Source organism: Carettochelys insculpta, chromosome 21, assembly GCF_033958435.1.
Source record: "Carettochelys insculpta isolate YL-2023 chromosome 21, ASM3395843v1, whole genome shotgun sequence".
NCBI classification, from domain to species: Eukaryota; Metazoa; Chordata; order Testudines; family Carettochelyidae; genus Carettochelys; species Carettochelys insculpta.
The window spans coordinates 25,543,929-25,571,812 of record NC_134157.1 but is presented as its reverse complement, the minus strand read 5'-3'; the positions used below and the strand labels follow the sequence as shown (position 1 = coordinate 25,571,812).

The 27,884-nt window shown below is 38.1% G+C and overlaps 2 protein-coding genes across 4 annotated transcripts in view; one reads left to right on the top strand and one right to left on the bottom strand.

Moving 5' to 3' along the window:
- The window catches only part of RALGPS1 (Ral GEF with PH domain and SH3 binding motif 1), a 445,865-nt gene that overhangs the window by 174,996 nt on the left and 242,985 nt on the right, over positions 1–27,884 (bottom strand). The window lies entirely within an intron of this gene.
- Positions 923–26,510, top strand: ANGPTL2 (angiopoietin like 2). Its single transcript, XM_075015565.1, has 5 exons — positions 923–1,466; positions 13,914–14,771; positions 23,420–23,613; positions 24,040–24,310; positions 24,792–26,510. Exons 2-5 carry the CDS (start codon positions 13,961–13,963, stop codon positions 24,989–24,991), a joined length of 1,476 nt encoding a protein of 491 aa, XP_074871666.1. The 5' UTR covers positions 923–1,466; positions 13,914–13,960; the 3' UTR covers positions 24,992–26,510.

Genomic DNA, 27,884 nt, shown 5'->3' with positions numbered 1-27,884 from the left:
GAGGGACTGTCTGTGGCTCCCTGCCCTGCTGCTGCTGAAATAATGGAAATAAATTCAGTTGGTTTAACGGCCAGATCCCTCCCACTGCCCTGCCCGCTGTTGTGCCCCATATAGAACGGGAAGGGACCTTAGGAGGTCATTGAGCCCAGTCCCCTGCCCTCTTGGAAGGAACAAGCACCATCTCTTTTTTGATCTATTTGCCCCAGACTCCTAAATGGCCCCCTGAAGGATTGACCTCACAACCCCAGGTGTAGCAGGCCAATGCTCAAACCACTGAGCTATCCCTCTCCTCTAAACCAATTAAATTTAGTTCTACTGTTTCAGCAGCAACAGGACAGGTGGCCACATTTAATCCTGCATAGACGGGTAGTCTAACGTATTGTTTTAACAAAAACGAATATATAGTTCATGTTTCTAAACACACAGCAGACTCCAGAATTTCTCGCTAAACCCAGGGGTCATAGCTTTGAATATAATAGGCAGATAATTCATTTTTAGATTAATATTTGCAGTTAATTAGTAATGCTAAATATCTAATGGCGCTAGTTTCCACATGTTTTTAAGTACTTTAAACAAACTGCTCGCAATGATTGAAACAATTTTTACTAACATATACTAATTAAAAAAAAAAAGGCCACAGAAAAATGTAGCTAAAATAAGCAGATTACATCATTCCAAGAGTTGAAGACTGGACTTTCCCAAACAAAGCCCTTTACGATCTGTTGATGTTTTCATAAATAACTGGTAGTTTTTCAGCTCAGCTGTCCCGAGGAAACTGTTGCTAAAGTGCCCTGCCAAAGCCCAGAGAGGCAGTCTCCTGCACGCCAGATTACTTTGGATGGCTGTGAGCATGACATCACTGTATTAAAGTTTGGTTTCAGCCAAACCTCTGCTGTTTGTGGTTAGGAGGAGGACCCGAACGTGTCCATTGCTGGTGGATCCCTCGTACTTGGTGGGGGCGGGGGAGCTTATCCAACCAAAACTTGTCTGCTTGCTGCATGCTCAGTAGTTTTTTTTTCTTTTTTTAAAACTCCAGCATGTAAATCCACCACAAAGGAGTTGAAGTTCAAATAAGGCTGCTTTAGATTCAAAACTTTGGATCTGAAATGCCTGAGTTCTCGTCTTTCATCAAAAGAAAGTTACAACTGCAGCCTATTGTCCCTCCGTACGTATAGCACGAGGATGTGCATCTTAGATTCAGCAACTGAGCTGTCTTTTTTTCCATCAAGGAAAGAAGTTTAAACCATAAGGAAAACAAGATTAGCAGAGCCTCAAGACATTGCCTTTTGTAATTATAATATCAAATGTATACAAGTTTTCAGCGGCAGACTCTTTCACTACAGGCATACTTCTGCTACAGTCAGTTAAGTGAGATGTAACAGTTCCTGTGGATAAGATATTCAGTTAATCTTTTCTAAAAAGCACATTAAAGACTGAAGAAAGAAGCCAAAGGCAAAGGAAAAAGGGTAAGAATGTTATCATAGTAGAGCTGGTTTACATTTAAAATATACAGATGTTTTTACTAATTTCCAGTGCACAGACTGATTGAGATATAAAGTTATTCTTTTGGTAGCAGCTTTGTTTTGTTATGAGAGTTATTACAATCTCTGTAAATTTAGTTATGAACTGTGTAATGCTTAGCAAATAGGCAAACAAATGTAATGGATACAAAATTACTCTTGCATCCATAAAACATGTAACTAAAGTGAATTTTCTAAACTCTTACTCTGAAACATAAAAAATACTATGTTTGGCAAAAATGGTTTAGTGACATTTTACAGTGCCAGAGAATCAAAGACTTTTTGCTGAGCAATTAACTTTTAAAGAATTTATGATTAGTGCTGTACATAGTTGGAAGTTTTGTGCCCTGAACTTGTGTAGAAAGAATTGTATACTTTTGAGCAAAACTTTTTGCCACAAAAAGTTCTACATTTCTTTTCTGTCTGCTCTTTCAAAGAACTATTGTATTCAAAACCAGGAAGCCTGCCTTCAATCTCTTCTGCATTAACTCAGATTAACAAGATATGAAAGTTCCTGTAAACCCCCATAGGTTCTATAAAAATAAACAACCCTGCTGTTTGGAAGTTTACATGAACCCTTTACTTTAAAAACAAAATAAAGGATGCATCTTTAGATTTATCTTTTTTAAGGCAGCACTCACCAATCTTACTGATTACATGCAAATCTTATGAACAAGCAAAATAAAAAGTGAAAATTATTAAAATGTGTTACAGGGCTACCTTACCACACTGAAAGATTAAGAGCTAGCTTTTGATACTCTTTTCAAGAGTGATTCAATTACATGAAAATAAAGTGAGGCCACTGTTCAGGGAAGTAACAGAAAATGCAGCGCTTGCTTTCAATAACTACATTCCAAATCCATGATAGCTAACTTTCTGAGGCACAAAGAACAACCCACACAATGGATTCTCCCTACTTTATTGATGATCCAGAAAGCTATAATTAAAGGAGCCACTTTCTTTTGCAGGAAACTAGAAAAAAAAAGAAAGATGTCAAAAGACGCAATCCTTTGACACTTCTTACAGCAACTGGTACCATTTCAAAACAAAAGGTCTCAAGAACTAATTAAGGTTCCCTCACTCAGCAGTACTTCATTAACTATCCACTCCAGAAAAACTGATATGTCTGAAGTAGCTCATTGAATTTCAGCCATAAGTTTAGTGTTCTGCATCAGGGAACCCAGTGATTAACAGGAAAGAATTGAAAATACCCTTAAACCACCTAGGAGTTCTAAAACTAGGGTCACAGAAGTTTTCACCTTGTAAGCAAATTATCATCTCTATATTTAAAGTAAATTCTGTACCTATTTTTTTCCTGGAAACTTGTTTACTTTAAACTTCAAGTAAAAATCTAAAGCTATTCCCAGCATTTCCCAACATACATACTGTATGTGTACTGTAAGATTCAATTTCTTGTTATAAAACAAGCAAAGCTACCCAGAAAAAAATCTAGTAAATTTTTTAACATATAGCAATCCCCTTTCTCCACAAAAATAAATAAAATAAATGAGTTTAACTGGTGATAAAATACAAATCAATTAATGTCTTTCTCTTTCCATTCTTTTCCACAAAAAAATCTTTCTAGCGATGACTAAGCTAAAGGACAAGACTTAAATAACGACTGGAAAATTGGGCATGTAAAGTGTATGTTTTTTGAAGGATTTTGACAGATGGAGGGAGAACTGAGGGAAAAAAAAAAGACAGCTTAAGAAGATTCTCATCATATCAGTGTTGTGAAATCCAAATGACATTCCTGACTGGTGTTTTGAAGATGCATGCTAGCTGCAAGGCCTCCTACAATCATTGACTACCAAATTACTTTAGGCAGTTGTGAATTAAACAAAATTTTTAAATAAATATTTGCTTCAGAAACTGTTTTAAATTTCTATTTGCCTTTTTAACACAATTAATCCATAGAACTGTGTGTTTACTGTAATCCAAAAGAATTCCACTGGTGTATGGTGGAACAGGCATTGCTGATTTGTTCCCTATTTTTATTAATCTTTTCTCATTCAGAAAATGATAATATAAAAATTAGGCATCTATCTAAATCTGGTGTATGAATTGATGGACACATTCATATTTATTTTAAATTACCAGTTTTTTTCCTGAGAAATGCCACATGATCCAACACTAGGGCATGTTCATAAATTTGCCTTCACTTGTATATATAGCTCTACTTCTGGAAGTTGCACAAAGGGCTTCATAATACAGGGTTTTTAACACTGCAGTCACGTTAAGAAAAGAGCTCAAAGCTAACCTTGTCCAACAGTGTGCCCTTGTAGCCAAGAAGGCTAATGGCATACTGGAGTGCATTAGGAGCAGTATTGCCGGCAGATCTAAGGAAGTGATTATTCCCCTTTATTTGGCACAGGTGAGGCGGTAGATGGAGAGAGGCTGTTCTCAATGGTGGCAGATGGCAGAACAAGGAGCAATGGTCTCCAGTTACAGAGGGAGAGTTGTGGGTTGGATATTAGGAAAAACTATTTCACTAGGAGGGTAGTGAAGCACTGCAATGGGTTACCTAGGTAGGTGTTGGAATCTCCATCTTAGAGATCTTTAAGTCCTGGTTTAACAAAGCCCTTGCTAAAATGATTTAGTTGGGATTGGTCCTGTTTTCAGCAGGGGGCTGGACTCAGTGACTTCCTGAGGTCTCTTCCAACCCTGATTTTGTGATTACTAATAACTCGAATAAATATAGCCTACACAAAATTTTTGGTTCTCTGCTGTTTGGACTGTAGTTCTAGATTTATTTGGTATATGCTGAAAAACAAATCCATTAAAATCTATCTGGTGTTATATTTATTTTTCTTTTGAAGCAACAGATATATAAAAACAAAGCCAGAATAATATGGTAGTGTTCAATAAGAGAACATCTCATGAAGTTACATTCTCTTTGGATTAAGCTATCTGAAGAATTTCTAAAAGGATCTAGAAATCTAGACTAGCTAATCTACTCTGACTAGCAAACTACGCTCACTTAACTCAGATGCTGCAAATAAACCTTTGCATTTCAGGACAGAGAACCACATTTAAGGATGCAAAAGCAATGAGGGGTCCTGTGGTACCTTATAGACTAACAAAAATGTATGAGCATAAGCTTTTGTGGGCAAAGACCCACTTCGTCAGATGCATTTACAGATGGACATTAGAATCAAGCCCTGTTGCACCAGAGGAGAATAAATAACTTAGATGAGAATAAACTGGGAGCTCTGGCCTGCCCCCATTACGACTCTTGATTAAATTTAACTTGTAAATTACTATGACAAAGACATGGCCTTTATTTAAGTAAAACATTATATAAATGCAGGATGAAGCACAATACATAGAAGTGAAGTGACTGAATGATGAAAATTTTCAGCCGTCTTGTTAATGTGATAATGTTCTACATTTAGCAAAACAAAATAAGGGCCCAAGCACTATTTCCAATCCTATCTTATTCCATCTGATAGATCAGTGCTCTTGTTCATATATGAAGAGCATGTCCCTCACTTTGGGAAGACTTCCCTTTTCTACTGAGGGTTAGCAATACTTCAGCCTGACATGCATCTGAAAATCTGTCCCCCTCAATTCCATAAATCTAATTTGCATAAGAGCTGGAATTAGGGGTGCTGCTGTACACATTCTCGTTTGAAGTAGTTACCATCATATACAGGATTTGCTGGTTGGTTCAATAGCTCTCTGCACCCTCCACTATACCATCTGTTCTACCACCCTGCCTTTTGCTGAGAACAACTTCTGGTATCTCATATTGCTGAAATTAGGATTTCAGTTCTCAGATCCTGGTATCAAATAGTTAGAGACGCTGCAATAAATTAGGTTCTCTCTGGTGTATAGTTGCAGACCTGTACATCATCACTAAAAGTCACTAGAAATCTCCTAGGGCTCATCTACACTAGATGCCTCCTTCAAAGGGGCATGTAAATGAACCCAATCAGTGACTACCAATGAAGTGCTTGTGCTGCATATGCAGCACCTCATTAGCATAATTCTTGCAGTGCAAACTTCAACGTCACTAACTTCCAAGTGGCGGCAAGCAGCCTAGCCATGGGCACTTCAAAGTACCTGTGCAACTCTGAAGTCCCCTAACTCCCAAAACGTTTTGGGAGTAAGGGAACTTCGAAGATGCATGGGTACTTCAAAATTAGTAATTTTGAAGTTTGCGTGGTGAGAATTATGCTAATGAGGTGCCCAATTTGGTTTTGGGAAGAAGGGGCTTTCAAAATCAGGGAGGTCATTTTGAAAGCTGCCCGGCTACCTGGGTGGCATGCATTTCGAAACCGGTAGTTTCGAAGTGCACGCAGCTGACATTATGCTAATGAGGTGCTACATATTCATGAACTCATTAGCATATTCCAAAGTGCCACTTTACCATAACCCCTCCAAAAGGAGGGGATAGTGTGGCCACAGACTTAAAAATTGCCCTTTCTAAGTAGTATCACATAAAAGTGGAGCCAGGGTATCGAATTGTGTTTTTTTAAATGAAATCTGCAGTTGATAAATTTCAAGCAGGATTGCCTTAGCGTTTTCCAGACAATGGTCATGTGTATTCATGTTATTTTGCTGCTGTATTCCTCCAGAGGATAGCATAAATATTTCCCAACTACCATGCACTTAAAATAATTAGCAATTCTTACCCTTTAAAGAGCATAATGGAAGTCAAAGTTTAATTATGATAATTCTTTCCAATGTTTTCCAGCTGTTTTCCAAGATAACAACATTTAAACTGGCATAGGAAAGCCAGGATTACAGATTCCACAAAAATATCTTATGAAATACCAATCTCTCATTGCCTACTAGAGACCTTTTGTTATAGAAATACTTTAGGATTACAGCTCTTACGCGTACAGTAACAATAATAAATGTCAAGCCTTATATAACATATTTCTTTTCAAAATGTACTGCAAGCATTAACTAATTAATGCTACTAGCTAAGAAGGGCTCTATTTACACGTGCAATTTGCAGTATTGTGGGTTTATATTAAGTTTTCGTAAAATCTGAATGATATGCAACAGCCCACACAATGTGAGTTGCTAAAGTTGCATTTTTCAGTTAATGGAATTATCAAACTCTCATATTCCTGTGCATCAACAAACCGAAAAATCATACCCCCCGCAAAAAAAAAACCTGTAATAACCGTTAGAAAATCTAAAAGAGGCAAATGATACAAGCATATGTATGTATTTCCCATAAAAATTAGGAATTTCATTCTGAGAAGCTATATGGCAGTCAAAAGATAGGAAAATATAGCTATTTGAAATAGCATATTTCTTCCACATGAGTAGCTTTGAAAAACACAAATGACAATTCCACTTATAATTCTCCTTTTTAAGGTCAACAGAGCAACAACACATTTAGTGTGAACTTTTGTATACAGAGCTACTGGTATTTATTTATAAAGCAAATCTTTTCACCCTCATTCTTATTCTTATTTGGTTTCACTGTTTAGTTTCAGATGCTAAAAAATACTCCTGCAGGAATCTCATTTTAGAGTTTTAAAAATGTTTATACTAACCAACAATAATTAATTAAGAACTCTCCTACAGCTTATAAATGTCTGGCAGTGCAATATGGAACGCCATTCCTAAAGTTGTGTTTTCTTAACTTATGACTAACAAAGTAAAAGAAAATAACTATTTGCTTTTCCTGTTCAGATACTGGAAAAATACCTAATATCTTTTTCCAAATGTTTGTTTTCCCTGCCCTCTAAATATAGGTATGTCCCCTAATTTTGTCTGGAGGGACACAAAATGTCATCAGATCAAATACACATCAGGACACAGACTGCAGTTTGAATACTAGAGAAGGGTGAATACTGGAAAATGTTTTTCATGTATTCATCAAATGTATTCATTAAATCTACTCCTACCTCAATTCAACTACATTTATTTTTTTTGTGTGGTTTTTTATGGCCACTCAGAAAGCTGTTTAGTAGGAGTACGTATGTTTGCTGAACCACTTTTGTTTGTGTATGTGCGGATATTATGTATGACCTAATATTTGTGAACATTGACTGTAATTCACAGCAAAACTGCTGGCACACCCGCAGCTATGCAAACTGGCTTGTGTGCTTGGGTTTGAGATGTTTAGGAGGCAGGGAAAGACTAGGAAAACATTTTATAGTCACTGGCTTTCTCAAGCAAAATCACTGCAGTTTGAGGATCTTAGGAAAGATAATGTGGGAGATGAGATGGTAAAGAAGCAAGAGAGTCCCTAGCTTCGACATAGTTTTTGTAACAGTCCCTAGATTACACACTGGCCCTCTGCTGAAGTTGGTACTGGCCACTGTGACACAGAACAGCTACTGATAGTCAGGAGGGTGAAAACAGGGAAAAATAAGGGATCACCAGAGATCAGTAGGCTGTTAAGGAGAACGAAGGGCAACAACTACAGGAATTATTAAGTACGAATGTGGAAAAAGGGAACTGAATGCAAAGTCTGCTAGAGACCTAACAGATGCGACCTATCTTTCTCCCTCAGTGAGAAAGCAATATAGATCTTAGAAAAAGGGAGCCTTTTAGGCAAACAAATGTAACTATATCTTGTACAGAAGCAAACAGAAAACTAATGTGGCTTAAATCTCCCTAGGCTTATTGGCATGATGTATATCTGCTCAGGCAGACGTGATCTGCTTCTTGTTATTGGCATGATCTTGTTTATTGCTCAGGAAGACATATCGTTTATAAAATTCAAGTAATCCAATCAGAGAACAGAAACGAGGTCATCTGACTTAGGCAGCCACTTACACAAAAGTATCCAAACACCCAATAATCAGTGCTCATTCTGCACAGTCATTTTCTACAAATTATTCACATACATTTTTCATCAAACAAGTACAAACACCAATGCAGAAAAAAAGTTTGTTACTTTTTTTTTTAAGGGCAGACTGCAAAAAGAAAAAAGTGATAACTTAGTTAAACATGCCGCTGAATAACCACTGTGTCTCAGGAACATGCATTGCACTCTGTAACAAGGAGAGCACTTGAACAGGGACTTCATGTTCTTGTTAATTTTTATACATGGAATGGAACAATCAACACACAATGCACATTTGGCATCACATTCTCCCTTAAAGAAGCAACTTCTTAAACTAAATAAAAGGCAGAAATATGTGTGTGACTGTTCTCAGAGCAGCCAGGACTGAGAGTCAACTTGTTATTTCTACTGTCTCTAAAGACAGTTTACCAGTTTTACCTTCAATTGCTGCTCCTGCAAAGTTCAAAGCACTTAGGAGCATTTTCAGTAGAGTAAATGAAAGTTTAAGTTCCATTCAAAACAAGACAGTGTGAAGGAAACAAGTGGTTACAACAGTGCAATAAAACACAGACTAGAGATTCACTTACTAATTTGAACATTTGGCTTAAATTGGAAAAAGGGAGGTTTAGGTAGGACATCAGGAAAAATAACTGTAACTGTAAAATAACTGTAAAAATGTTCTAAATATGCACATTAGTTATTACCATGTTGTCCTGTAGAAGTTTTATGTTAAGGAGAGTTGCCACTTAATTTCATTTTAGTCAGTAAATAAACAATAGATTATTAATACTAGAGGTTGGACCTCCTTTACCCAGCACTGTCTGCACCTGACAGGTCGCGAACAAAAGAATTTGCCAGACCAGGGAAGGTCCAGGGCTTCTGCCCTCAGACTGCCCTGTGCTCTCAGTGCTGCTGCAGCCTGAGTCTCCAGCCTCCCTTCCTCAGCACTCTAACCCCAGCATGGGTTCACCATGGAGTCTAACCTCCAGACTTCGGCATGGTCTTCTGGCCCCATGGGGCAGGCACTCCTGCTCCTCCCTGGATGTTGCAGGGCAGGTGGGGGTCTCTATCTCAGGCCCCAAGCTGCTGCAAGGCAGGGGAGCAATCCCGTTCCCACCTCTGCTACCCTTTGGCGATACAGACCGCAGAGATGGGAGGGGGATGATGGCTCTTTACATTACCATGTGTTCACCTGCAGACACTGCCCCTCCCCTTCCCTAGAGGCTCCCATTGGCTGCAATTCCAGGTCAATTGGAGCTATAGGGGAGTAGTTTGCAAGAAAGGGAAGTGTGTGGATGGAGCTTTCCAGCACCTGGCGCTCCAGCCCCATGTGAAGAAAAGAAGAGTGGGTGACAGCAGCGTGCAGAACTGCATACCCCTCCCTCCTGCCAGGCAGTGCTGGATTAAGAAAGGAGTTTTAGGGGCTGTAACCCAACCTCCCTCCGCCGCAGGCTAAGGGAGGCTTGTAAAAAGATCTGCACTTTTAGAATCATAGAATGCTAGAACTAGAAGGCACCTTGATAGGTCATCAAGTCCAGTCCCCTGCCTTCACACCAGAACCAAGTATCACCTATATCATTCCTGTTAGATATTTATCCAACCCGTTCTTAATTACTTCCAGTGATGAAGATTCTACAACCAATCTAGGCAATTTATTCTAGTACTTAACCACTCAAATAGGAAATTTTTCCTAATGTCCAACCTAAACCTCTTTGCTGCAATTTAAGCTCATTGCTTCTTGTCCTATCTTCAGAAGCTAAATAATTTTTCTCTGTCCTCCTTGTAACAACCTTTCAGGTACTTAAAAGCAGCTAATATGTCCCCTTGCAGCCATCTCTTTTCCACACCAAACAAACACAATTCCTCTAATCTTCTCTCATAGAAAAGATAATAAAAAATATGTTGGAAATGACAACACATGGTATTTCCGAAAGGAAACATGCACCTCACGTGAGCACCTTCTGACTGAAATTGATATTTTTGACATGGTTGCCTTGGTAATCTAGATAAGTCAGAAAGATAGTTCCATTTTAACATTACAAAACTTCAAAAACTAATCTTTTTTTCCTCAACCTAGAGCAGATATGGGTATTACTATGATGGCCTTGATGTGTTTAGAAAAGTTGAATTTCAAACTGAATTTTAGAAATTAATAATAAAAAGTACAAAGAAATCATTGTCTTTAGTTCTAACACCAGAAATGGATCCAAAATTAGGGATTTTAAAGCTAGTGCCTTTACTATGTAAATTATTATTTGTATTATAAACTTTGATGTTTAAAAGTGTGTACGGAAGTGGAAGAAATTCTATCAGATGTCTGGACTGCTATCATTTTCATTTTTAAAACTGACTTTTTTCCCACTGACATGAAAGTCATAATTGTACCTTTCCATTGGATTGAAATTACTGCAGTGCTAAATTTCTCACAAAAAATGTAAACTGGGAGTATGAAATACATTGATTTTAGGTTTTCTAAATAAAATTAAGGCTACGTCTACACTAGCCCAAAACTTTAAAATGGCCATGCAAATGGCCATTTTGAAGTTTACTAATGAAGCGCTGAAATACATATTCAGCACCTCATTAGAATGCCGGCACCCGCGGCACTTCAAAATTGATGCGGCTCGCTGCCACACAGCTCATCCAGAAGGGGCTCCTTTACAAAAGGAACCCAACAACTTCGAAATCCCCTTACTCCTATCTGCTGTTAGGAATAAGGGGATTTCGAAGTTGCTGGGGTCCTTTCAAAAAGGAGCCCCGTCTGGACAAGCCACGCAGCGGCGAGCTGTGTCAATTTCGAAGTGCCGCGGCTGCCAGCATTCTAATGAGGTGGTGAATATGTATTTCAGTGCTTCATTAGTAAACTTCAAAATGGCCATTTGCATGGCTATTTCTAAGTTTTGGGCTAGTGTAGACATGGCCCAAGTGTTTTAAGTGAAAATTAGGCTTATAAAATGTTTACATGTGTATCAAAACAAAATCATGATGACGTGTTGGGCAATAAAAAATAAACTAGGTATTACATCAGTGGTGAGCAATTTGCAGCCCATTGGGGTTCTATGTGGGGCCCATGAGACATTTTATTTACTGTTGCCCACACGCAGGGTTGACAAATTCTGCTGGTTTTCATCCATGTAGTTTCTTTTCCAATGGGTATTGGCAAGAGTGACTCACAAGTAGAGGAAGTAAAGAGCACACTGACTGCACACATTATGAGAGTCATGTGCTCCCTCTGCACCCAATCAAAATGATGATACAGTTCAATCAGCATACGCCAGAAATTTTAGTTATGCAAGTGTGTTAGTAAAACTACCCTATCCGAGGAGACAGTGCTGATTACAGAAATCTTGCAGTCCAGTGAAATGAAGGAGGGCCATTCATGCAGCCAACTCACTAGCCTAGGTTGCCCCTCACTCCATTACATGCTGAAGAAGCTTGACATTGTCTGTTTTTATGCCAACTAGACTATGCACATTCAAGCATAACATATTGTCACAAACTTTTCAGTGCTTTCACTGGTCTCTACCCCACACAAAGATTAGTTGAAACACCCAAGTTAACCTGAAAGGAAAGAAATCCATCATTTATCCAATGAAAGGAAAGCTGTAACATGGATGGATATTAAAGGGCATTCACAATCCCATTAGCACAAAGGAAAAAATATATTTAAAATAAATTCTTAAAAAATCTTAATTTGATTATCAAAAAGCTACCTATCCACCCTTTGTGATCAAAACAACAATGTAAGTTTATCAAAACGAAGCCATGTTTGTAGCTCAAATATGCAAAGACTTCCAAACAGGCTTGTATTATTTTTCTTAGAATAAAGAAAGGAAAACAAATCAGAGAACTAGTATTAATTCATGTTTTGATTAATTGAAATTCATTAAAAGGAGTAAACCAATTTTTAAAGGAAAGTACAACAGCCATTCTTTCAAGAATTCTGGTGCACTTTGCTACACCCTCAGGGCTCATCTACACTAGCCGCTTCCTTTGAAGAGGGCATGTAAACGAGCCTAATCAGTGAAGAGCAATGAGGTGCCATATTGCATATGCAGCACCTCATTGGCATAATTCTTACAGCGTAAACTTTGAAGTTGCTAACTTTGAAGTGCTGGCAAGCAGTCTTGCCGTGGGCACTTCGAAGAATCTGCACTATTGCAAACTTCCCTTTCTCCCAAATTGTTACATATAAGTACATGTAGTTATAAATATTTGAGTTGCATACCCTAAATATTTATTCTTAAGAAATTATGACAGATTTATACACTGAAGTTAGGTTATTCAAAATATTAGATCCCAAATATCAATGCTCATAAAAGAACTGGGAAACATGGCAACCAAACATATATTTGGTTATGATATATCTAATGTATAGACAATGGAGTTCTTTTTTTCATCCATTGTGAAGAGAACTGAGAATATTTAATACAGGCCAAATGTTCCATCAGCACAGTATTAAGCAATAAAGGAAGCCCTTAGGCATATGCAATGTCAAGGAGTCAGTCATGTAGCTGAAAATGAAACAGCCTCAGAGATGTATTAATGCTAGTGACCTCAATGTTGAACTCCTAAAAGGGTGACATTTACAAACTCTTAGCTATTGTAGCCACTGTGTTCTATAAGAAAAGTGCCACAAAGATTCGTGTCGAACACCATAATGCTCTGAGGGATTAAAATCAGTTTAAATATTGCCAGAATGACGATACTGGTGCAAAAAATCAAAAAACACCAGTAGCTAATCTACAGGACTCTCGAAGAAAGAGCCCAGCAAGGTAGTAATTTGGAATACTGTAGGGAGGTATACAAAGGAAATGGAATTTTCCTTGCAAGAGTCACATTAAAAACTTAAGTTCAAAAGAAAATCACATTTTTGAGAAATCTAAATCCCCTTTTTGCATGATTTCAATGTATACAAAATTCCTGATTTATTAATATGCTGGGTATGTAAATTTTGTAGAAAGGTTTTCAAGTGACACTGTAAATAAGTAGCAGGCAGCATTACCTCCTGTAAATGTAAACAATCTAGTTTTTCTCAGCGACTGGCTGAACAACAGGAAGGACTGAGTGGATTTGTGGGATCTAAAGCTTTAAAATGCTTTGTTTGGAGTACAGTTACATAACAAAAGTAGAATTCTACGTTTGTAAGTTGTACTTTTACATTAAGGAAATTGCACTACAGTACCTGTATGAGGTGAACTGGAAAAGGGCAAATATTTGTAATAAGAATAATATAATGTGACCAGGGTACACCTTGTATTCTGAGTTGTAAAATTTAAACTGATGGCATTGTCCTGGCAATGTGGACTTACATTTTAATAATTCAGTTTGTTAAGGTGAATGGTAAGAAACTGTAGCTATCCTTCACAATTATTAACAAAGAATCTGGTAACAGGATGCGAGTAAGGTATAACTTGTACCCATGAAGCTCACATATCTCTATCTTTTTTCATCCTTAACTGGTAAAAGCTGTAACCTGACATGAAAAGTCTACCATTGACATGAAAATGTGTATTTTCACAATATCATTTACCAATTCAAGAAAATTTTTTAAAACTTCCCAACGACTACACCATTTGTTAATCTTATTCACATTTTCCATGTATTACTACATAACCATTTTTATATTTAAACAGGTTTTAAAAGCTTACTTGCAGAAGAAAAAATATCCAAAAAACAAAGAATGATGAAAGCAGCAAGATTAATTTATGTATTACTATTTGCTGTCATGGGACTGACTGCTAGCAAGACAGAGGAATTTGAAAGCAGCGATGAGAGCACAGAGCAAGAATTCATTTATATGAACAGGTACAAGCGGTCCAGTGACTCACAAGACAAGTGCACTTATACCTTTATTGTACCACAGCAGAAAGTGACAGGTGCCATTTGTGTTAATTCAAAGGAGCCTGAGGTGGTTCTTGAAAACCGGGTAAATAAGCAAGAATTAGAGCTGCTTAACAATGAACTTTTAAAGCAAAAGAGGCAAATAGAAACTCTTCAGCAACTGGTGGAGGTGGATGGTGGGATTGTTAATGAGGTTAAACTTTTACGAAAAGAAAGTCGGAATATGAACTCTCGTGTCACACAACTTTACATGCAGCTGCTGCATGAAATTATTCGAAAACGGGACAATGCATTAGAACTTTCCCAACTTGAAAATAAGATATTGAATCAAACTGCTGATATGTTGCAACTTACAAACAAATACAAGGACTTAGAGTACAAATATCAACATTTGGTGTCAATTGCCAATAACCAGTCAATAATTATTGCACAGCTAGAAGAACATTGTCAAAGAATGCCATCCATTAAGCCAATACCCCAACCTCCCCAACCACCAAACAGAATGTATCAACCGCCTACTTACAATCGCATTATTAACCAAATAGCTACCAATGAAATTCAGAGTGATCAGAATTTAAAGGTTCTGCCACCCAATCTACCAACCATGCCACCAGTTACTAATATTCCAACTTCAACTGATAAACCATCTGGTAAGTTATTTTACTGGCATGTCTAAATGATACCTGTGTTAATATGCAATGACTAATAGCACATTTTCTAAGATGGAGATACCATACCTGGGTCTCAAAGATGCAGATAGAGGTAAGTAGCATACAACATATTTAGCAAATGATAATGCAAAAGTCTGATAGTGAACTGATTTAGATTTACTCATAATGAGATTGAGGTTATGCTGGCGGAGTGGGTGCACCTGCTGGGGGAACTGGCAGAGGAATTTGTAAGACCTTACACTGAGGGAATTTGCCCTGACTTTTGTAACTGCCTTCACAATCTTGGAGCCTGCCTAGATTTGGGGTAGTTTTGCAGTACTCAGGTAGTGTCAATATTTTTTCATTCAATATTTGTGTTTGACCAGGAAGTTCTATCCTATTCCTTCAAGTGCAGAAATCCTACTGCAGTAGCCCCACAGCTTGTCCCCTCACTCAGACTAGATTGTTACAATATTCTCCACACAAAACCATTCAAAAACTTCTTCAACAGGTAAGGTGTTTATTAGAGCAAAGTACATTGCATTTCATTAACTCCACAGGGTCATAGTTGGTTTGAATTTACTTGCTATGATGTCAAAAACCTTAAGTAGGCTGCATCCAAGGTATCTAACATACTGTCTGTCTGACATGCAATATGAATATACTCAGTGCTTTTTCGTTTTAAAAAAACAAAAAAAGGAGGAGCGAGTGCTCAGCTGGCTCCCTGCCCCACCTTCCCAGTGAATCCCAAGGCTTGGGCTGCCAAGCTGCTGGTACTCCATGTTGGCGAGTAGCAGCACAAAAAAAGCACTGAATATAGTTGAGATAATCTAAGGTGGCCAAGATATCACCTTGTTTATTTCATGGGTGTTGTTGGCAAGACCTATAATTCACAAGCCCTAAATTGAGGAATCTGGTTCCAGCTTTGTCTTGCCACTGCTTGAATTTGTTGATGTTGTGTTCATCTTGCTTTCAAGTAGAAAAAAGGGAAAGGCTGAATAGTTGGGTGAATGGGTGGGAGAGTTTTCTGAGGGATTACAAGTTATTTGGGGAGTTGGATTATTATATTTCTTATTCCTTGGTGAGTAATGTTGCTCTTATGCAGGAGTCAGCAACCTGCCCAAGGTGGAGTGCTGAAATTTGATCTTTTGACCTCTATGTGTGGTCCAAATGCCAGTGATACTTCTGAAAACCTCTATTACTCCTATTTACTACAGCTTCATTAATAGAGATGCAGAGCTTTACCATTTAGCCGTTTAGGTGGCGGTTGGTAGCAACAGCTGCTCTTTTGTTAATCTACAGGCAGCATGGGTTTGAGCAAGCTCCAGGTCTGAAGTCCCCCCCCAGGGGTCTCCTCCCCCCAATATGGGTCAGACTGACCCCTCCTGGTTGCTTTACTGATGATTCTGTACCACACTGTGGCTCTGTTGCCAAATAAACCTTCTGTTCCACTTGCTGAGTGAGAGTCACTCCTGGCTGTGGATGGCGTGCAGAGCTTGGGGACTCTTGTACACTGTTACACTTGTTCTTAGCACTTAAATCACAAGAGAGGATAAGAAGCTATGTATGCATAATGTACAGAACAGTTAGAATGCATCACAAAAACAATACGAAGACATTGCTTTATCATACAATGAAGCACTTCAACAGAAAGAATGCTCACAAATCCCAGTCTAAAAATGTACAAACATCTCTGGAGCGCAATAATTTAAAAGACATTATTTTTGTCACGAAAAAATTAGTAGCCAAAATGGACTCACCAAGGGCAAGTCATGCCTGACCAACCTGATTGCCTTCTATGATGAGGTAACGGGCTCTGCAGATATGGGTAAGGTAATATAACTTGACTTTAGGAAAACTTTTGATATGGCATCCCACAGTATTTTTGCCAGCAAGTTAAGTTTGCCAGTGGATTAGATATATTAACTGTATGGTGGATAGAAAGATGGTCAGACTGTAAGGCTCAACAGGTAGTGATCAATGGCTCTATGTCTGGTTGGCGGCCAGTATGAAGAGGAATACCGCAAGGTTTGGTTCTGGGGTTGGCTTTGTTCAACATCTTTATTAATGACCTGGATGAGGGGCTGGAGTCCAACCTCAGTAAATTTGTGGATGACACTAAACTAGGGGGAGAGGTTAGTACACAAGAGGGTGGGGATAGGGTCCAGTATGACCTAGATAAATTGAAGGATTTGGCCAAAAGAAATCTAATGAGGTTCAACAAGGAAAATGCAGAGTCCTGCACTTAGGACAGAGAAATCTCAAGTACTGGTACAGGTTGGGAACCAACTGGCTAAGCAGCAGTTCTGCAGAAAAGGACCTGGGAATTACAGTGGATGAGAACATGGATATGAGCCAACAATGTGCCCTTGTAACCAAGAAGGGTAATGGCATACTGGGATGCATTATTAGGAGCATTACCAGCACATCTAGAGAAGTGATTATTCCCCTTTATTCTACACTGGTGAGGCTGCATCTGGAGTACTGCATTCAGTTCTGGGCTCCCCATTACAGAAAGGATGTGAACGCACTGGAGAGAGTCCAGTTGGGGCCGACAAAAATGCTTAGGGCGCTGGAGCACATGACTTAAGAGGAGTGGATGAGGGATTTGGGCTTATTTAGCTTACAGAGAAAAAAAGTGAGGAGGGGATTTGAAACAAGCCTTCAACTACCTGAAGGGAGGTTATAAAGAGGATGGAGAGAGGCTGTTCTCAGTGGTGACAGATGACAGAACAATGAGCAATGCTCTAAAGTTGTGATGGGGGTGGTCTAGGTTGGATATTAGGAAAAACTATTTCACAGGGAGAGTGGTGAAGCTCTGGAATGGGTTACCTAGGGATGTGACAGAATCTCCTTCCGTAAAGGTTTGTAACTCCTAACTTAAGTAGAGTGGTAGAATGACTTCTCATGCCTTGTTCTCAACACTCCTGTTAATGCATCCCAGAATCAAGTTTGGGTTTTTTTGCAACAGCATTGAACTGTTGACTTGTACTTCACTTGTGGTCCACTATGACTCCTAAATCCCTTTCTGCAGTACTCCTTGACAGGCTCAGTGGCACAATGGATAGAGCAATAACAGATGGGGTAATTCAAAGGTTGTTGGCTCAAGTCCTACCAGAGTCACATAAAGATCACTATTAAAAACAGGAATTATCAATATAGCCATATTGCTTGCTAGTTTCAATGATAATTGGTAAGAAAACTGTTTAAAAGACATTTTCAGCAATAAGAGAAATCTCTCCATGACAAAAATGGATTAAAATAAAACTAATCATGTTAATGAACTGCACAAGAAAATGAGAAGAAGTCTACTAAATTATCTATCATTAATTTATAACACTAATAAACATTAGCAAAAAGCTCAACCTACAAGTATGAACAGCAGCAGAGGCCTCACTGATACAAACCAAGATCAGATGGTGGCAGCAACAGTATCTTGGCTTCTTAATGAGCTGTAAGCTGCAATTCATGTTTATGTAAATAGACCAGAATTATAAAATAATCATCATATAACAAACAGAATGGGACATACTCTACAATATAAAACACACAGCAACCAAAATCCAGTGTGTTTAATCTAAAACGGCTCTTCCAGGCAGTCATTTGTGCTACATTTTACATAATACAAAGGAAAAATAAATTGCCTGCTCATATACCCTCTCTGTAATAGACACACATAAAAGGAACTCTTTACCAAAATGTTCTGCCTTGCGCTGATTCTGCAACGCACCACTTGCAAGAAACACAAATCTTAAACATATGACAAATGAAAACTTTGCCAGACCATATATGGTATTTTAGCATCATCTGTAACATTTATTTTCTGCATGGGTTCCAACTGCCAAAGTACTTTCATCCACAGTTTTTATTCATCAAGTCTCTCTGTATAAATCAGTAATTCTACCATATTTGGGGGCACGGAAAAGAGATTTGGCAAAGTTGTGTGCAGAAACTATGGCAACTAGAACTGCTGTCCAAACTCAAATATGCACTAACGAGTTTTGTTCAAGAAATGCTTCATGATTGTAGTTCATAGTGTATGCTCCCTACTTTGGGGTAGGTAGGTCCATAGCGCTTACTGAAAAACCAGAGCCTTCAAAATATCTCAAGTCCAATGCACAGAAATAAATATACCCAGAATTATTAGCAATTTTTGACAATATATGCTTAAAGTATTCATTCCACATTGAATCTTAGCGAAAATGGAAACTAAATTACGCACACATGCATGTCAACATACGCGCATGTACACACACACTCAGACATAGACTACTTACAATAATTACGACACTGAAATTCCTTAGCACAGGACATACTGATTTTGGTGCAAAATTCAGATACCTACAGAAAACCATTTCATGTCCAGCAAGCCCAGGACTAGGAGGCTGCTGGATATTCAAATATGCTGGATGATAGAGAGGTATACCTAGCAATGCATAACACTAAAGAAAAACAAACTAGATATTAAGAAACAAACAAAAATGTATGCAGAATACTTTCTTTACCAACAACAGTAGTGTTGTACCCTGTAAACTTATACTGTATTTATTTGTAACAAAACAGAATACCAGTAATGTAGCACTTTAAAGACTAACAAAATTATTTATTTGGTGATGAGTTTTCATGGGACAGACCCACTTCATCAGATCAATCTGATAGGTCTGTCCCACGACAGCTCATCACTGAATAAATAATTTTGTTAGTCTTTAAAGTGCTACATTACTGCTAAGTTGTTTTGTTAGAATACAGACTAACACATCTATCACTTTGTTACTATTCAACATGCAAGGTATTATATTTAGTGGTTTGGAATGGAGATCAATTAACTATATGAAAAAACTTGCTCAGATCCAGACAGATGATATCTTTTCTCTACAAATGCAAAAAGATGGACATTGTACCTAAGGGACTGACAGTGAAAAACCAATTACAACCAACGTACTACACTGATTATAGTGAGAAGCTAGGCCACACACTTTCTAAGAAACTGAGGACCCACTTGATCAGGATCCTGTACAGCAAGCAAGAGAGGATCATGAATGACCTCTCTGAACTTGAAACTCTCATCAATAATTAAGCATCCACACAAGACCCCCACAGAGTGGGACTTTACCTAGACTAGACAAGAAATCTATAATACACTCTGTGACTCCCTACAAAATAGGAAGGACAATAAACTATCCAAATTACTTCATACCTCAGGATACTACCATTAAAACAACTACAACACACTGGATAATATTGTTAATCTTTCAAGCTACAGATTCAATCTGGCTGAAGAGTCTCTCTCATCCTGGGGACTGACTTTCTGCCCCACCACCCCTGCAAACTTAATACAATTTTGTGGTGACCTCGAGACCTTCTTTTGTCATCTCTATCTAAGGGAGTATTTCCAACACACCAATGAACATCAGTCTGACTCACTCGATCCCCCCCACCAACACCAAAAGAGGATGAATTCTATGTGGACTCCCCTGACGGTCATAGTGACAGTCTAGATTTCTATATACAATGCTTCTGCAACTGTGCACAAACTGAAATTATATCCAAACAGCATCAAATGAAACAGTCTCAACTGTGCTGAATGCTATGCTGTCCAGAGTCTCAAAAACAATTTGGACATTATAATCAATTTTACTGCCTAAAATCCACACACCCGGAAACCCAGGATGCCCCATCATTTCAGGTATTGGCACCCTTACTACTGGTCTATCCAGCTATGTAGACTCCCTCCTCAAACTCTACCGCACCAGCACTCATAGCTATCTTTGAGATATTACTGAGGAACTTACAAAACACTGGAAACCTTCCAGAAATTACTACCTATGCCCCCACGGAGGCTCTTTACACCAATATTACACATGAAGATGGACCACAAGCTATCAGGAATACCATCCCTGATGTTACCACAGCAAATCTGATGGCTGACCGACGTAACTTTGTTTTCACCCACAAGTATTTCCAATTTGGGGACAACTTATACCTCCAGATTAGCAGCACTGCTATCAGCACCCACCTGGCCCCAAAGTATATTAACACTTTTATGGCTGACTTAGAACAATGATTCCTTAGCTGTCATCCCCTATTATCCCTCCTTTACTTACGCTACATTGATGACATCTTTATCATTTGGCCCCACCATAAAGAGAGACTAGAAGAATTCCACAGAGATTTTAACAACTTGCACCCTACCACCACTCTCAGCCTTGACTATTCCACACAAGAGAGAGACTTCCTGGACACAACATTTGGACACCTAGTACAAATCACTGATGGCCACACACACATCATTCTCTACCGGAAACTCACTGACTAATACACTTACCTACATGCCTCCAGCTTCCATCCAGCACATACCACATGATCCATCATTTATAGTCAAGCCCTTAGAAACAATCGCATCTGCTCTGATCCTAATGACAGAGACCGAAAACTTCAAGACCTCTACCAGGCATTCATAAAACTTAACTACCCACTAGGAGAAGTAAAAAAAATGATTGACAGAGCCAGATGAACACCCAGAAATCAGCTACTTCAAGATAGGCCCAAGACCACCAATAATTGAACACTGACTATTTGGAAAAGAATCAAAAATAAAATCCAGAATTCTTCTTGGCACATTTTACCAATCAAACTTCTTTTCCTTCCTGAGCACTCAGATGATGTTCCACTAGGAAATCTGATGATATTTTAAAGAAATGACAGGATATTTTAAATCTATTTTTGTTTTATTTTATATCCTGTTATATATTTCCAGGCATTCATTATCCTGAGCTGTTGCTGAAATGTTTATACTATATAGATGTTGTATTTTCCTGTATTTAACAACTATTTTCCCTTATTTTGTTTTTTTAAACAAATCTATAGTGGCAATTTTCCAAAGTGCCTAAGTGACAGAGCACATGGAGTTGTGTTCTTATGTCATTTAGATGATTTTGGAAGTCCTAGCCTGTATACAGGGCATCAGGCTTTGGAGTGTACGCATAGATCCCAATGCGCTTGTTATAACTCTTTGGCCATTTAAAACGGGGAACTTTAGTTGTACATACATGGCTATTGCAAGCATAGAAGAAACCAGGTTTATGGCTTCTTCCCTCTAAGGCTAGCAGAGGAGACCAGAGGAACCCTGAGTCAGTGAAGTCCTGGAGGTGCATCTCCCCATTAGTCATCCTTTCATGCCAGTGCTTAACTTGAAGTAAAATGGAGTCATGGCCAGAGTTGCCTGTGAGCTGAGTGCTGGGCACCCAGAAGAGAAGCAGGTGCCACGTTGCTGATTAACAGAGCGTACACAGCTGCCCATTGGCAGCAGCATGTGTTTGTAGTGGTGGTGCACATGTGCAAATACCTCAGTGCACATAATTTCTTTTTCTGCTCCTCAATGGAAGAAACTAGAGTGAACACTGCCCAGGGCTCAGCAATTTTTTAGCTTTCACAACTGACACAGCAAGCCCCAAGGAGCCAAGGCTATAAACTGCCAAGCCTACAGGTACCGGGGTTCAGCCCTAACAAAAATTACGGAATGGGGTTTGTTGGCTCCCCTCCCAGCTGGCTGGATGGTACACAGTGTTATGAGTTAATCTGCCTTTGTTTGAAAATAAACCCTGCTTTGAAGAAAGGATCTTAGACAGTGTGGTTGTTGGAAATTGTATTCTACCTTACTCAACCACTGAGTTTGCCTACTGGCTTGCACACCTTAAAGTAAACTACAAAACTTTTAACGTGTCACAAGTCAGAGATACCCTTCATCACAAGACAGAATGTGTCCTTTTGTGAAAAGTTCTCCTGGTTTCTCCAGAAGGGATTCTTCAAATAAAGACGCTTAAAGGGACTAAGTCTCCCTGAATACACCAATCCCTTGCTTAAAAAGAAGGGACCTTCCCATGTGTTTTCAAGTGATCTTACCTGCTACTCTGCCTACCCTGAACTATCTTGTATATGCATTTTAAGTGAAAACTTTTCTCCTGCCAGATTTTAGTACTACGGATTCTTCTTCCCACGTGGCGGAACAAAGCCATGCTCCCATTTTAAAGCTATACGCTATTAAATCCAAATCACCAACATGCATGCAAGCCTGAACATACTAGAAGTGTTTTCTCTCTTTGCAATTGCACTTTCACTGCAATTTAGTCTGCCGCAACTCCAAGTACCCTTTAAGCTGAAAAAGACTAAAAATTATAGCTATGATTTAAAAGATAGATTGCATAATCTATAAACTTGACTATGCTCATTTTACATGGTTACATGTATTCATGTTTATGGTTACATTCATTCATTTTTTATTCACTTGATGATTTTTAATATACTGCATAATGAAAACATGAAGGCAGCAAAGGTCAATACATTAATGTGTTGTATAAATAGCACACACAATATAGTTTGCCAAGGAATAAATGAAGTAAAAAGCTCAAGAACCTTCTGAAAGTGAATGAGCCCAACCCTGAGCAAGCTCACTACTGGACATTACATCTTCTATATGCAAAGATGAAAATATATGTTTTGTTTTTTAGTTGTGCATGATACTTGGCAGAAGAACCATATCTACTACACAAAGGGAGGAAAAATGTTCCATACTCAAATATTTCCAGAAGACAACAAAAAAGAGAAGCACAATTATTTTCTGAATGCACAGTGTTTCTATTTTAAAACAGGACCATGGAGAGACTGCCTACAGGCATTAGAAGATGGCCATGACACAAGTTCTATTTACCTTGTGAAACCTGAAAATACAAATCGACTTATGCAGGTCTGGTGTGACCAACGACATGATCCTGGTGGTTGGACAGTCATTCAGAGACGACTGGATGGATCAGTCAACTTTTTCAGGAACTGGGATACTTACAAGGTTAGAACAAATTAAACTTTTTTTTTCCTCCTTTCTCTCCCATAGGTCTTCAGTACTGTATGATGGAAAAAATTAATATAAGGGTCTGTGACCTGCCACAGTTACAGTAGTTAGGATGCAACTACTTTTAGAAGTAGTATACATTTATACTTCAGGTTATAAACCAACAGTAACTGATGGGTTTGCAAGAAACTTCCCATAGTCAGACTATTCTATAAGTCTCTACTACGTTATCTCTTGTACCTTCCTCTGGAAAATTTTGCAGTGGTCTCAAGTGCTGAAACATACTTAGGGCCAAGATGAAGTTGCACTGGAATTGGAAAATATGCCCACTTTTTCATTATCATGATGCCATGGTTAAGGAAGCATTGAGATTTAAAAGTAAACATGTGCAACACTAATCCATTTGTCACTATTTCTTCACAGCAAGGATTTGGTAACATAGATGGAGAATACTGGCTGGGTTTAGAAAATATTTACTGGCTAACAAACCAGGGCAACTACAAACTGCTTGTAACAATGGAAGATTGGTCAGGTCGAAAAGTATTTGCTGAATATGCCAGCTTCAGACTGGAGCCAGAGAACGAATATTACAAGTTGAGACTGGGTCGTTACAATGGCAATGCCGGGGATTCTTTCACTTGGCATAATGGGAAGCAGTTCACCACACTGGATAGAGACCATGATGCATACACAGGTATGAAATGTTTAAAGAGAGAAAAACCTGAGGAGAATAGCAAGTCACACAATGACATGATAGAAAATGACATTTAAGCATATAATTAAGAATTTAAAAGCAAAAATCAAATCCCTCTGATGATGCACAAATTGATCCAGTAATCTAATCTAATGTTTTTCACTGACAGATGGAAAAACAGACTTTTTAGTTTAAATAGTTGAATTTATTTTAAAAATTAAAGGCTGGGTCCTGAAATTGGATCCTTGCAGGTGAATCTTGCATTAAAATGAACCCCCACTGCAGAGTCTACTTCCAAGGTTTTGATTGCAAGATCGAGGCCTCTGAAAGGAAGGTTTTATGTGCCTTTCTGCATATATAGTTAGATTGATAGATTTTAAAAATATAGAGATCAAAATTGTTTTATATGTAAATTATGCTAGCCTGCTCACTGCAAGATTTGTGGTTTGTATACTCAATAATGGGCTTCTTCTCATTATAGGTAACTGTGCTCATTACCAAAAAGGAGGATGGTGGTACAATGCCTGTGCTCACTCAAACCTCAATGGAGTCTGGTATCGGGGAGGACACTATCGTAGTCGATACCAGGATGGCGTTTACTGGGCTGAATTCCGTGGGGGATCATATTCACTAAAGAAAGTTGTTATGATGATCAGACCTAACCCTAACACATTTCACTGAAATCATTTTTATCTCTTCTAATTTACAATTTAAAACAGAACAATAAAATGGCAGGAGTATGGCAGGCTGCATGTGTCATCTGGAATACGTCATCATAGCATCAAGGAATGTAAGATATTGTACATTTATTGCTAAAATCTGAGGACTTGTATATTGTATTTTCAACATTAATTCAACAAAACGTGCAATTTAAGTGATATAATAAACTTTCAGAACATCTTCCTTTGTACCAAAAATAATTAAGGTTATGTTTTTACAACTGGAAGTTGAGATGGACTGTAGATAACACTTCTGGATTTTATTCCCTGTACATTACATCTAGATGGTAAAAATACTGCCACAGCACCTAAATATTTTTGTATGTTACATTATGTATAAATATTCTCAACTACAGTATGATCTGTACAGCGAGAGCATAATTATTAATTATTGTTTTTATTGTTATTATTATTATTATTATTAAGGATCATTTGACACAGGAAATCACATCCTTTGAAACTATGTAGCTGATATATAGAATATTAGTGGAATTATTCCTAATATACTTTTTATTAATTGTCACAGATAAAGCAATCACTAAATCATTTCAGTTTGTGGGCAGACACCCAAATTGTTACCACAATGATTATTTCAGTCTGTTACTCTCACTCATCTCTTGATGTACATGCCATCACTCTCAAAACTGACCTCTAATACAAATATTTTTGATCAAGGAAGGAAAATGAGTGTTCTTAAATTGAACTGCCCATGTGTATTTATAAAGTACTCCAAATTTATAATGGCTATTGCACATTTTATAGCCAACATAAATAATGTTAATTGCCATATAAAACAATAGCCTAAATAATTAACATTTTATAGGTGAGCTACATCATAACTTGATGTGTAGCCACTGTAATCAGAAAATAGCAACAAATTAAAGGGGCTATCCAACTTTGCAGGCAAATGATGGATACCTATATATTTAATGTTCTTAGCCACAAAACCAAGAGTCTTGGGAGAAAATATTTGTAACCAAGAACAATTTTATTTGCCATATTTCATAATTAGTAATGAGTATATTGTGTGACAACATATTAAAGACAATTACTCACTTATATTTATAAATAAAATCAATTGTGGAAATGGAGAATTTAGAATAGGTAGGTATATAGAATAGATAATTTTTGCATACTAGAAACTACAGTGAAAACTGTAAAATTTAGTGAAAGTGTTAGAAAAACTAAAAAAGTTCTTGGCAATTTAGCATATTTTACAATAAGCCTGTGAGATTTTTTTACAGTGTGCATATTTTTATATATATATGCTTTCTTCCCTCATTACCTCATTGTTTCTTTACAAATATATGATGTGCATTAAACACTGATGATGCCTGATGTAGCATGTGTTGTATATAAATGAAAGTAGGGTTTTTAATATATTATCAAATTATACTTGTAATATTGCAAATTGTCAATAAAGCAACACATGATATTTTGATGTATTTAGATTCAGTCTGGTGTTTCAGTTCAGACTAAATTTCAAAGTGCAGGAAATGCAACACAAGATTACCATTGTTAATTCATCTCAAATAAATTCTGACTTCTAACTCTACACCATTAATGATTTGCTTTGTCCATGAAATGAACTGTCTGCACATTTCAAGATCTACAAACAGCAGAGTCCTGCTGAGTACTGTGCATCTCCTACTGTCTTAGCCAAAAGGAAAATCTCTTTTGGATCATCTTATAGGGCTGCTTCTCATGGGCCACTAGGGTCATGATTCGTATCTTAGTTGGAGTAGCGGCCAAGGTGTATACTCAACTAGTTCAGCTACTGGATCGATGGAACCTGGCTAATTATTTAACTCCTAAATAGAGGCTCTTAATTATTTCTATGTGCTCTAGTTTCTGGACATTGGTTAGCCATAAGGGATTGAGATTACGACAAAGCCAAAATATGGTGTTTCTACAAACACTCTTGTTTCTATTCAGCTGGAAAACAATTCGCAGTATTTTCACCCTGAAGTTTGCGTTCTAAAGAACAGTTACTTTACCATAGCTGTGGTTGTTCAAGATGTTGTAGATGGTTTGGTTCCACCTGTAGATGCACAGGCACCTCATATGCACAAGACCAGAATGCCTCTGAGTAGCCGTATCCATAAAGCTCATGCATAGCCCTTGCCTGCTCCCTAGCAAGGCCATAGAAGGTGGAAGCAGGTGCAACACTCCTACACTTCTCTCAATTCAAGCCCATATTAGCTAAGTATTCCAAAAAGTAAGGATCGTGAACGGATCATGGTAGCCACATTTTCTGTCAGGTAAGTAACCAGCATCTGTTCTTAAGAACGTGTCAATGTGGATCCTGCTGTAAGTGACTGGCACCTTAAGGGCTAACAATTTTATTTATTAGGTAATCAGCTTTCATGGGTAAGACCCTCTTTTTCAGATTCTGGAGCAGAAATAAGCAATCAGGGACATGTAAAGCTGCGGTGGGGAAGAAAGAGAAAGAAGGATGAGGGGAAGAGAGCGATAGAAAAGAAAAAGGGGGAGGAGAGGGGAGTCTCCTATCATTACAAGGACCTTTAGGAAGGGTCAAATAATTAAGGTGGATGATAAGAGTGAGGCATATCAGTGAATAAGTCACACAAAGACTGAAATACTGCTCACCTGAACTTGGCATCTTATTTGGCCAAGTCATGTCATAGGCATGTTTCACAAAATTCAGTGGGTTATTCCAAGTTGCCACCTTGCAGATCTTAGAGACAAGAATCTCTCAAAAGCAGGCAACAAATTCAGCCTGTGCTCTGGAACAATGAGCCTTGATATTTAAAGGGATAGGTTCATCAGCCAGTTTATGCCAGATTGAAATGCACTGTGTAACTCACTTGCTAGTGGTGGGTACTTCTCTTGTG

What these genes read in the sequence shown, in the direction of transcription:
- ANGPTL2 (XM_075015565.1), top strand. Translation starts at nt 13,961, where the DNA reads ATGATGAAAGCAGCAAGATTAATTTATGTATTACTATTTGCTGTCATG. An exon ending in TTCAACTGATAAACCATCTG is followed by an intron (nt 14,772 to 23,419) that starts GTAAGTTATTTT and finishes ATTTTAAAACAG; the next exon opens with GACCATGGAGAGACTGCCTA. An exon ending in AGACCATGATGCATACACAG is followed by an intron (nt 24,311 to 24,791) that starts GTATGAAATGTT and finishes TTCTCATTATAG; the next exon opens with GTAACTGTGCTCATTACCAA.